This window comes from Lycorma delicatula, chromosome 2 (genome assembly GCF_047948215.1).
Source record: "Lycorma delicatula isolate Av1 chromosome 2, ASM4794821v1, whole genome shotgun sequence".
NCBI lineage: Eukaryota > Metazoa > Arthropoda > Insecta > Hemiptera > Fulgoridae > Lycorma > Lycorma delicatula.
This window is the reverse complement of record NC_134456.1, coordinates 205872540-205885683: the sequence shown is the minus strand read 5'-3', so window position 1 is coordinate 205885683 and position 13144 is coordinate 205872540. Positions and strand designations below refer to the sequence as shown.

Here is a 13144-nt window from a genome sequence, read left to right as displayed (position 1 = left end):
TAAGGAATCAGCGTTCACAAGAAGGAAACTATTCTATAATATTTTATCAGATAAGTGGTGTTTTTTTGATATAAAGTACAGGATATCAACAGATGATTTCAGAATTAGAAGTCATTTTGACGTCAAAATGTATTTGAATGCGATGAAAACAAAGGAATGAATGAAGATAGTAGTAATAAGCTACTTAAGACCTTCACAAAATAAGGAAAAATTGAGTAAGTGACATGGCACCTACTTAGGAAGATCTTTGGAACCTAACGTGCTTAAGAAGCTTTAAATAGAGGACTGCGAAAGAGAAAATAAACTAAATACAAGAATAACAATGTTTAAAAAAGGGTTATAATAGTCTAAATAACAAGAATAACAAATAGTAGGAAGCAATTATTAGTTAGCAGTATGATGGAATTAAGGCTTAAAGATGCGTCTTTTAAGTTCTTAGGAATGTATTTCTGTATGAATGTGAAATGTATAGACGTCGGGGAAAAGGACAGATGTAACAAATGTTTAAAATGTGGTCATGGAGAAGATTTGAGTATATTGAATGTTTAATGAAATATATCCTCAAAAAATAATAATAAAATAAATCAAGGGCAAACGTAACAAATTTCTACAAGAAAATAATCCATACCAAACTTGGAAATGTAAAAACAAATATTTAAAAACTTTTTAAATATTTATGAGAAATAATCGACAATAATGGAACACAGAAACGTCCTTTCAAAGTAAACTGGCAAGATTAGAAAAAGTAGCAATATTAACTAAAAATGTTTATAACAGCAAAAAATGTATCCATCAATCCTGAAATTAGACATTACAATATGTAATTAAACCTATCATTCTTTATGGTATGGAAACATTTTTCTTTAATAATTTAAAAAAATAAATAAATAAAAAGGAGAATCCTCAGTAAAATATCCGAAACTAAAAAGGATCAAAATACTTATAAATTAACATAAAATAAAGAAATTTATCAAAATATCAATACACTAGAAGCAAATTTTAGAAAAAGAAGATTAAAAATTCTTGAACATTTGATGATGAATGGATCTAGATCGAATAAACAAATCTTTTATAAAATTTGGAAATACAAAACCTATCAAGATTACATTAAATGAATGAAAACAGAAATGAAAAAATCCAATCTTAACTCAGAAAAGTTTTTGAAACAGAGATGAGTTTAAAAAGTTCTTATACAACTTCAACATACCTGTGAAACAGAAAAAGCCCGGTCGTAGGAAATTGACTGAATAAGATAAAAAAATCAAATCAGAACAGATGAAGAAATTCTGGGAAGAAAAATACTACAAATGACATTTGTATGTCATGTCCTATGATGGTTTATTCGCAAAAAAAAAAATCAAAAACCTAAAAAACATATTAAATAGGCAATATAGTATTTATTTGAGGGAACAATAGACTCAAAAAAGTGTAGGAATATTTCTTCACTTTTCTTAAGAAATGAAGAACCAGTGAGGAAAATGAATGAAAATAAAAACTTAATTAAAGTAGTCCACAATAGAAAACAACTGACTGAAATATTTCATGAAATATTCATGAAAGGAAAATTCATTAAAATACTTTTAAAAAGAATTGCAAAGAAGAGGGGATTGAAGATGATTGACGATTTCAAAGAAAATAGAAGATAACAGGAACTCGAAGATTTTGGTTGAAAATTGAAGAGAATGGAATCGTGTAATGGGCTTAGCGCGTATAAGTATATGACGATGCTGATATTTCATATTGTTTTTTTAAAAGAAAAATTTATAGAGAAAATCAGTATCTTGAAATAATTAGTTCTTTTATTTAGAATGTGAATATTTTTTTATATTCTTGTTAATCCGAATTGAAGCGTCTGCGATTTTTTTTTTCATTTTGAACAGTAATTTTTTAATCTTTGTATGTTATATAAAAATGTAAAACGAATATGATCAGTCTTATTTATTAATTTATATATATTCTGTTTCAGTGAGATGCGGGGAAAGCAGAATAATTGTTTAATTTTCCTATATTGGCTGCTTTGGTATTTGATGATAAGTATGGTACCGCGTATGCAAGCAGTAAATTCTGAAACTAAAAAAAGATGCCTTGAAGGATATGCAAGAGGTTTGTTTACACATTAATCATTAATTGATTTTATTGTAACAATTAAAAGTGGATATTTTATGGCCTAAATCCTTTTTATTTTATATTGAGGTAACCAAGTTATTGTTTGTTAATTAATAAATGCGATGTAGTATTCCTAAAGCGGTGTAGATAACTTTTGTAGATAGCCTACAAAAGTCCTGTCACTTCCTGATAGTATGAAAAGCTGATAAATTCTTTCCATCCTTTCCAACTCGACGAGATAAACACAAAACTGTGTGACATCTCCACCATAATAAAAAAAAACCTTCAAGCTCTAACTCGTTAAACCAAATGTTTAATTTTTAACAGATAGGATAGGTTTCATGTTATGGAAACTAGTGAACATTTTTGAATAGCCATAAAGTTTACAGTTTCTAAATGTAATACAGAATGGACAGGCTCATCTTTTCTCTTTACTATCCAGACTCTATAAAATTTAAATCAAATCTTTAAGGTATAAATGTGTTAAGACTTATCTTGTGTAAGAAGAATTGTTATCTCCTGTTAGGTACTACGACCTATCTAATCCCTTATGTATACAGTAATTAAAAGTCTGGGATATTTCATCTGGCGGAATCCTTTCTAAATCCAGTCTTGAATTTCTCTAGCTTTCCGTATTTAATCTAATAATTTAATACTTATATTCTTATTAAGGAACATATATATATTTTCCTTATTAAATAAATATGTCATCCGACCTCGACCAGGAAATGACAAAGTTATAGTTTTGATAAAAGGTTTTAAATAGTAAAAACTGAAATAATTCGAATTTTCTCGATTTAATCAAGATGGTGGCACCACTTTACTTTAATTCTCTCAAGTCCAAGAACTTCTTATGCTACCTGACTGAATAGAATAAAATAATGTAATTGTTTTTAGATAGCCTGTCATTTCCTCGATCATATGAAAAGCTGATAAATTCTTTCCACCCTTTTCAATTCGAAACAAAATTGTGTGACACTTCCAATAATGAGCCTGTCATTAATTATAAGCTAGTTTTTAAAATTCTTTTTTTCATATGTTTTTAATATATCTGCAGCAGTAATTATGGTAAGTTATCGCTCAGTGCAAGCGCGCGCACGCACACACACGGAAAGAGAGAGAGAGAGAGAGGAGAGATACAAGAGGATATGATGTATGTAAATACTATACATAGAAGTGCAATGCCCTCGTTTCGTATCTTCATTTACGTAGTTAATAAATTATGTTCAAGAGGGCAAATTAATTATAGAACCGTACCAACAAAACATTTTTTTTTTATTTCCGCAAAAATATTTATGAACCTGCGATTTGTACCCTGGTAAATAATATCTATATTAAATAACAAATATTGTCATCCCGCTTAGTACTACTCTGGTTTAATTTGTTAATAGCGTTAGATTTAACGCCATTCTGATATTAAAAAACTTTTCCTCATAAAACGTCAAGATAAGAATTGGTTGGAAAATTTGTATTTACCTGCCCTAAATGTAAAAAGTAGGTTTAAAGCAAATTTGACAAACTCTTTTGATCTTAAATACGCGCGCGCGCGCACACACCCACTCACACACTAGCATACCCCGTCGCGGCTTCGCCCACGCTCTATGGTTACTTGCGTTTCCCGTCACGGTCAGGAGATGTTTAGCCAGTCAGCCATGTTTTACCGTCTAGACAGTAGGCTCTGCCATCTGGACTCCCCCGTGGTCATGCTTGTGAGCATAATAATGATAAATAAAAATTAGTGCCTGTTCAATTTATTAAAAAAAAATCAGTATATTGTAATTTCTTCAGAGCAACAGTTTGGTCAGTACAGGACCCGAAACTTTGAGTGATCTGAAGAATGCGGGTTTCAAAATAGTCTCCCTCCAGCTTCAAAATATTACTTATAGCTGGTTACGCGTACTTCGTACGAATAAAAATGTATTTTTCCCGATTCTTAGCGTTACTCGACAAACACCAGTAGAAGGTGCCCGCAATTTGTTTTTGATTTTTTTTAAAATTTAATTTGTTTTTTATTTTACGTTTTTAGTCACCGGAGACAATTGCAGCCAATCGTGTCGCACTGTCAGTAACAGAGGCAGTAGCCGTGCTGGTTTAGCTGCCACGCTGTACACCGTCGGACTCCTTAAAAAATCCAAATTCAGAAAATCCGAAAATGTTTTTATATATTTATCTAATGATTACATCCCCAATCTAGTGAATATCTCGTTTAGTATAGTCGGAAATGGGGAAAATTTTCAATCATTCTTCAAATTTTTTTTACCTTTCTTTATAACTTTCAAGGCCGAATTTCAAAAAATCTAGAAATTATTTTGTAGATATTCACAATAAGATTTCACCCACCAAAAATTTAAGTTGATATCTTCATTTGTTATCGAGCAATTAAAAAAAAACCGGGTTTCAGAAAAAAAAAAATTCAAAATCCATCTTAACCCATTAAACGCAGAATTTCAAAAAGTATTAAAAATTAGTATTTAGATATTCATATGTAGATTACACAAATCAAAAATCAAGTTGATACTTCATTTGTTACAGAGAAATTGAAAAAAAAAATAAATAAATTTCATTGTTATTCAGTTTTAACCCTTTAAACATGGAATCTCAAAAAATTCTTTCTTAGCTTACACTTACACTATAAGAACATGTTTACAAATTTTCATCAATTTATCCTCAGTAGTTCTTTCTGGGCATTTATGAATCATTCAGTCAGGACAATTTGCTTTTTAGGTACAAATATATATAAACTTTAAATAAAATTAGTACACACACACACACACACACACACACACACACACACACACACACACACACACACACACACACACACACATATATACTCACATTCTGGGAAGCCTTAGCTTTAGGCTCTTTACATTGTATTCTGGCATTCATCTGCAATTTTTTTATAAACAAACATGTTTCTTGCCTTTTATATCTCTTGATGGGCTCTAGGGGATACTTTTTTATAACCCAATCAGAATTTTAATATGAAAGTTTTTGAATAAATAAATAAATTAAAAGAAAATACAAAATCAAATTTAAAAAAAAACACAAAAAGTAAAAAAAAAAAAAAAATACTAAAAAGTATAAAAAAGAATTTTTTAGCTGTTTTTAAATATCTACATTTTGAAGTTGATGCCACATTAATTTTGTAAGTTGTTTGTAGTCTGTTTTTAATTTGGAGTGGACATAAAACAGTAGGAATTTAAAGAATTGAAAATGTAATACATTTTAGGGCGTTTTTCTTACAGTTTTATTTATTTGTCCATAAAGGAGTCATTGATTACAACATATGAAAGTTAAAAAAATAAATTTTTTTTCCATCAAAATATTGTAGAGCCCCAGCTGAAGATTTCAAAATCCATTTTAAGAAAAAATGTTCTTAATATAATTTCTATTCCCAATAAATTTTTAAACTATAAAAGAAGTGGACAATTGGAAGAATTTTTTACACGATTTAAAAAAAGAAAATATTTTTATTTCCAGACATCGCAGAAATTTACAGGCTTTAGCATTATTTTTTGACAAATACATGATAAGTTATAAAAAGATAGTGTCCCATTTTTGAGTTAGAGGAGTTGCTGCCAACCCATATTATAGGCAACTTTTTGAAATTTTATATAAACTATTGTTTTCATTTGCCTTAACCTTAAAAATTGCCTTAAAAATAAGGCAATCTTGACATATATGGGTAATGACCCATTCCTGAAAAGAGTGCAACCTTTCTCAATAACAACCAGCATTGTACGCCAACTTTTTTCAGAACATGATTCATAATAACCATTTCATTAGAAAGATGATATAATTAAAATAAAATAGTATTTTTAGAAAATAAAGACTAGAATCATGGAGAAATTTGTTTTTATGAGTGTAAAAAACAGAATCTGTCAATGCCACGAATGATTAATCACTTGTTTATGTTTATATTATAAAATATGAACTATGTACGTGATTTTAATACAGTTAGTGCATAAAATGAAAGGAAGCTTTGGAATTTCATTATAGTGGATGACTTGGTCCTGTAGTGAAGCTTTGATGTACTCGGTCACTTTTTCTTACCTTGGAGTGTGATTTAATTTGCTTTACACATACTAATAACACAAAAGTGTAGAAGGTAGCTATTATAATTCTTATCAGATACTAGCTTTTGTTTATACATTGTAAAAGACTTATCTTTTTTTCTAAAATATATATATATATATAAACTATATAAGTGAATTTATTTCCAATAAGAAACATAGTGATAAGACCAGTTTATTTTCTTGTTGAAATAGTTTTTCTTCTATTGTTTACAGTGTTGCCTTTATAAAATCAGTACAACAAAATATGGTGGAAAAAACTGGTATATAGGAGTATATCATCCACTAAGCAATTGCATTTTAAAACAGACTGTATAATACAGTCAGTGTATTTTTTGTTGTGTAGGGTTGAGCAAAACACCTGATATTTTCAAAATTAAATAAAAAGATACTGTATTGAATTTAGGAAACTTTGAATGTACACAAATAATTCACAAGAAAAGGACATTTTTAATGAAAAAAGTTTTAATTCTTCTTGAAAATTAGTTTTTTTTAATGTTCTTCACTACACTGCACTCACTACTGAAGTCAATTTCAAAAAATCCACTTTAAGTATTCAGTAATTCTGTGAGATATTCTCAATCTCCAGAGGTTCGGCACCAGATACATTGTCTCTTGCCTAATATAGCTAGTGTTTGTAGTACATATGTAGCAGCTTTTGAGATAACGTGATAGAAAAGGAAGAATTATAACAAAGATTTTAAAATACACAAAGCTGTAACTGAAAATGATATATTGTTTGATAATCAAACTAATTTGTATTATAATGAATTCAGTTATGCTCTGAGTAAAACAGTGAACATTGTCACTGGTTCAGACAACATCTGATATGAAATGATAAGAATGCTAGATGTCATTACAAGGAAGAAAGTACTAGAACTCTTCAATCAAATTTAGACTTCTGGTATATGTCTACATCATGGAAAAAAGCAATTGTAGCTCCTATTTTAAAAAAAGGGAAAAACTCTTGTTTGTGTGGAGCTGCCAACTATCTCACTTACTTTGCTCTGAGAAAAATTTTAGAGCATATGATAAATTATCGACTCATGAGGGTGCTTGAAAAGAAGAATGGATTTCACCCCATCAGACAGGGTACAGTAAATTTCATTCTACCACAGACAGATGATTAGTATTGAAAATTTTATTTTAAATAGTTTTATGAACAACAAACATTGTGTCATAGTTGTTTTTGATTTAGAGAAAGCTTTTGACGCATCTTGGAGTTACAGAATTTTAAAGAAATTACAAGATTGGGGAATAAAAGGAAGACTTGCAAGTGTTATAAGAAGTTATTTGGATGAAATTCACTTTTGTGTCTCAATTGGAAATCAATATTCATCGCTTAGGAATTTAGAAAAGGTGTACCTCAAGGCTCGCCGCTTAGCAGAACCGTGTTCACAATCACGGTTAACAAGCTTATTCCCACTATACCATCTGATGTTGGAAGAAGTTTATATGTGGATGACCTGGTGATTTTCTATGCCAGCAGTCAAATGCATTGATCAAATACAAACTACAGAACATACTCGTTAATGTAGCAAACATGAATGGATTCTGGTTTTCAACTGAGAAGACATGTTGTGTGTACTTCACTAGGAGATTGGCATACAGAAGTCCAGTTTTGGCAGTGGACAACAGTAGTATTACATATAAGGAAGCAGTTTGTTTCTTAGGTCTCACTTTAGACAGATATCGTTCACGGAGAGCACATATAACAGAACTAGTGACTAGTTGTCAGAAAGCTCTAAGTGTCTGTTACATTTGAACTGGGGCTCTGATGAAGAAGTACTGTTGAGACTTACAAAGCATTGATCCAATCTAGAATAGATCATGAATCAATAGCATATGGCTGTGCCAAAAAGTTTCATCATAAGAAACTCAATAGGATCCATAATAAAGGAATCCCGGCTTGCTACCGGAGTCTTCCATACAAGCCTGATTGACAGTATTTTGTCAGAAGCAGGAGATATGCCGTTGAATTACCGAAGGGAAACAATTGTACTAAGATATGTGTTAGCTTTCCCAAGACATATAAACTTTGTTTCCTTTTACAAAAACAGTTTAGCTGAAGAGTATTAGAAAAGGCCCACCTTTTCCAGGCTAGGAATAAGAAGAATGGAGATCTGTGGAAACTATGGTATTGATTTGGCAGACGTTCTCTCAGTCTCCAAAAGAAAAGCCTCGCCATGGTTGATGGCAACAGTGGAGGGCTGCATTGACTTAAAGAAGGAGATAGAACAGAGATTACGTGATGTTTATATTCAAAATGCTTTTCAACGACTGATTTCTGAATACTAAAATCACACCCATGCATTCACAGAATCGATGAGTTGAAGACAGAGTATGACATTAGAAGTTCTTTAGACGTATATGATGAATCCCACTTTCAGGACCTACCGCAATAGCCAGTGTCTACACAGCAGAGTTATATGCAATTCAGTAAGGTCTTTGTTGTGTTTCACATTAAAATGAGGAGAGAATGTTCCTCAGATTCCTTAAGTGCAATCACTGCTTTAAAGAATGGGCATGATGCACTTCAAGATATATTAACAGCAATGAAAAATCTTAAATATAACAGTAAACAATGCATTTTGATATGGACACCTGGCCATGTCTGTATTCCTGGTAATGAAGCAGTTGATAAAGCAGCCAAAACAAGTAAAGCGGCAAACAGCAAAGAAGTCAACATTTCTTTAGTTTGACTAGATGACCTTAAAAACTACAGTAAACAGGTCATCAGAAAAGAACAGATAAGGAAGTAGGGTGCTCTTACAACAAGGCTTAATTCTATTAAGAATACCTCATATCCCATTAAAACAATACAACACTTAACTCGAGAACAAGTAGTAGCCCTTACAAAAGTTCAAATAAGTCATACTAGACTTACTTCAACTTACATGTCAGCAGGTGAACACAGACAAATTTGTGAAAGCTGCGTCACAGTGAAACATGTTGCAGAAGAGTGCACGTTTTATAGAGACCTCAAAATGAGGCTCAAACTAAATGGCTATTTGGCTTACGATTTGTTGTAAATTGATAAAAGAGAAAAGAAAATGATTAGGTTTATCAGGAGAAGTGGTTTACTGGCATGACTATGATTCATTCATTAACATGAATAATTATGGAAATTACTTTTAGATAAGTTTGTGTTTTGTGCTTTCTTTAGTTTTGGGTTCTAGTGTTTTAGTGTAGTTGACAAATACTTTACGGATACATTTTTTAATAGCTGCAGGTCCTTTACACCCGCTTTGATAATTTGACGACATTTCTACAGAAATGGATTGCACATTTTAAGTGACAAGGGCCCTATACATAGGCTTACCACACATCAGGGATTAGCCCGAATAGTCCTGGTTTTTTAGTGCTGTCCAGGGTTGCAAAAATGTCCAGAGTTTGAGAATTTTATGACTGGCAAGGATTTTTTTAAATTTTAGACCTGTATGTTCTACATTGCGATTTTAAACATTCTCTTATGGCCTTGCATCTCTCAGCCAACCTTAGAACAAGCACTGACGTCGATTTTGATGGAGGCATGGCTACCAGTCTCGCCACAACTTTTTACTTAGTTATTTGGCAACACAACAGGGGCAATGTGTTTATGTTGTTTTCGTGTGTGAAGTAACTCTTCTACACGTTTTTATCATTTTATCTCTATTCTTTTTTTGTCTCATCATTTAGCAATGGGCAAAAGAAAATGTGAGTTTAATGATAACCTGCAACAGGAATACAAATTTTTGAAATTGTGTAATGACAGTAACAATGAACGTGTTTACTGCACACTATGTACTGGAGAATTTTCTTTGACACATAAAGGAAAAGGTGATATTGAAGACTACATGAAAACAGCTAAATATAAGAGTGTTATTAATGCTACTGCTTCAGCAAACATAAGAGATTCTTGTAAAGCCAAAGATGGGAATAACAATAACATTGGTCTGGAGTGTTCTGCTAAAGAAGCTACATTTTCATACCACACTGCTAGGCTTGAGCTGAGTTTCAAAACATCAGACAGCACATCTAAACTGGTTAAAAAGTTATGTGACCCAAAATTTTCATCTGCTAGAACCAAAACCGAGGTAATTAATGTTAACGTTATTTTGCCGAAAATGTTAACGTTATATTTGATAATGTGTTGTATTCTTTGGAAAACATTAATTATGTAAGAGTAACAGTGGATAGCTGAAACAGAAGTGGAGTAAAACTTGTTCTGATTGTTGTAAGATATTTCAGTCTAGAGGAGGGAATTCAAGTTAAACTTCTAATTTCGATGAAGTGACAGGTAAAACTGCTCAAATTTTGACTCAGTTTCTTTTGCAGTGTGTGAAAAAATACTATCTTGAAGATAAAATTGGTTTGTTATACTGCTGATAACACTAACAGTAATTTTGGTGGTGTGAAGAGAAAGGGGAATGAAAATGTGTTTAGAAAAGTTTAAAGCGATTTAGATAGACCTATTTTAGGAATTGATTGTTCAGCCCATATTGTAAGAGTAATGAAACTTAAAGAATTCTGTGAATTTGTGGAAACAGATTACAAAAAAGTATTATTTCATAGCAGCACAAGGTTCCTTAGTTTGTTACCTGCAATAGAAAGAATTCTTTCCATTTTTGATGACCTAAAATGATAATTCTTATCTTTTGACAACAAATGCCCAAAATTATTATTCAATTTTGTTTGAAAATCTAGAAAGTGAACTGTTTTTTAAATTTTTATATGGTACTCTACAATTATTTAATAATGTAGTTCTGAAACTGAACTTAATTCTATCACAGCAGTAGAAGCATTTCAAACATATTCTAAATTAATTTGTCAGCTTCAGGAAAGAAAAGCCCACAAATTTATACCATCTTCTGCCAAAGAATTTCTATGCACTCTAAAAGAAAATAATGATGGGAAGCAATTTTTAAGGTGTTTCAAAAAACTGATATTTCATGTTGCAATATTTCTAAAATTGTTGAGTTTGCGATGTCTTTGCCTAAGACATCTGCTACAGTTGAGACAGTTTTTCAGTTATGGGGAACATTTGGTCTGCAGAAAAGGGTAGACTTTCAGTATCTACTGTTAAACATCTGCTAAATTTTAAAATTAATTCAGAACTTTCTTGTTGTGAATTTTATGATGTAATTAAAACAAACTATTCCTGAAAAAGTCATGTCTAGTAAAAATAAAAATGAATAAAGTTTAATGTTTCATTGTTAAACTGTTAAGACTTTTAAGTAATTTCAAAAACATGTTCTGGGTTGGACCCCAAAAAAAATATGGTAAGCCTACCTAAACACCCTTGTCATCTAATGGTATTCCTGGGGTTTTATTGTTTTGAGACAAGTGTGTTTTTCCAGATGATCTTCTTGATAAGACTGGCCTTTTGACCTAGTCGCTTTCATGAAGGAGGGAAAGTATTTAGTTTGTACAAGGGCAAATGACCATAGTAGTCGCTGGCCCCTATATTAAAAAAAAAAAAAAAACATGATAGAAAGAAGTCTGGAAGGCAAATGTCAGGAAAATTTAATGTACAATTCACTTTTTATTCTGAATTGACGACATGTCAATTCACATACAAGTTGTGGACAGCAGCCATACCCAATAGGTCGTATTGCATCTCCAGCTTGCTGGAACCACAGACTTTCTTGGTCGAGGATAATTTTGTGGTCAAAAGTTGTCTTCCATGTCCATATAGTGATTTGCATTTATTGTTACTATATTTTCTTCATGATTTTCAAAGAAAGGCACCATTATTGTTATGAAAGACAAAGATAGCACACTGCTGATGAGTAGTTACTGTGTATGCAGCCTTCACAATTTGAGGATTTGTAAGCGATTCTGCTCATTAACTTGATCATCAAGATTATAATGTGCTGACACAGGTGGTTTTGAAATAGATTCAGTAAGGCTGTACAGTTTTAAATTATTTTTTTTTCTTATTACTACTGTTTGTTAATAAATTTATAACCTGAATTTTGTAAGAATGAAAATTTAGCTCTTTAAATAACTTGAAAGTACATCTACTTGACAAGTTCAGAGAATGCGTTACAACTGAGATCTCCTTGGACTTTGAGTGACTGCATTTAACATTAGCAGTATTTTCCTCATTATGAACAGATCTACCTAGACATGGGAGGTTTTGTATTAACAACAGAACTTTATTTCTTAAGCTTTAAGATTCAAATTATTTTTTGAAATTGTGCATTGCATTTACTAAACTACCTGCAGAATTCTCGTTGAGTAGTCGTAATGGATTTAGTTAAAATAAATAACTTAACAGTAGTGATGCAGTCCTGGACAGGTCAATGCTCCATAGCAAATAAAATTCTAAGATGCTGGCTATTATACTCTACCAAAGTGTTGCTGCCGACCTGAAGGTTCATCTGACAGTTTCAAAAGGGAATTTCTAATCTTACTGCTCAACCTGTAGTATCCATATGAATTTTCAAAATTTCATAAAAACATTTCAGGAGGCTAGAAGTGAACAAATCATCAATAGGGTCGTTAAGTGTATTGTTGTATAAGCTCTATTTTCTATTATTATCTATATTATTTGGCCTTATGATATGTTATTTTTCTGTGTTTTTTATATACACGTAGTTTCTCGTGTAGTTTGTTATTATTCTAACATTAATTATATCAAAGGAAATGTGGAGTTATGTGGTGTATAATATTAACCACTTCAACAAACTGAGCACCATTAACAACAATATTAATTCCAACAACACTAGTAGTTAGTGATAGTAGTAATAGTTCTGAAAGATCTAAAAGTATATTTCCATTATTTAGAAAGTGAGTTATATTAAATTTTGTCTTTATAAGGATTTATTTTCTTTTAACTGAATTTAATATTAATTTTATAAATTTATATCTTAAAAGAGTATCACTTTTAAATTATTGTACCAAAATATCTGGCTCTGAATAATACGTTGTTGAATTTTTCAGAGGCAATATTATTTGCATTTTCGATAGGCTAATAA

The 13144-nt window shown here is 31.2% G+C and overlaps 1 protein-coding gene across 4 annotated transcripts in view; it reads left to right on the top strand.

Annotated features, from left to right (window-relative positions):
* LOC142319607 (uncharacterized) overlaps positions 1-13144 on the top strand; it is a 219435-nt gene that overhangs the window by 135931 nt on the left and 70360 nt on the right. For all 4 annotated transcript variants that reach the window (XR_012755217.1, XM_075357081.1, XM_075357082.1 and 1 more), the window contains one exon: positions 1967-2103. Coding sequence is in view for 3 of the 4 variants with exons in the window: in XM_075357081.1 (XP_075213196.1) it covers positions 1971-2103 (133 nt within the window). In the remaining variant the exon portion in view is untranslated. The remainder of the gene's footprint in view (positions 1-1966; positions 2104-13144) is intronic.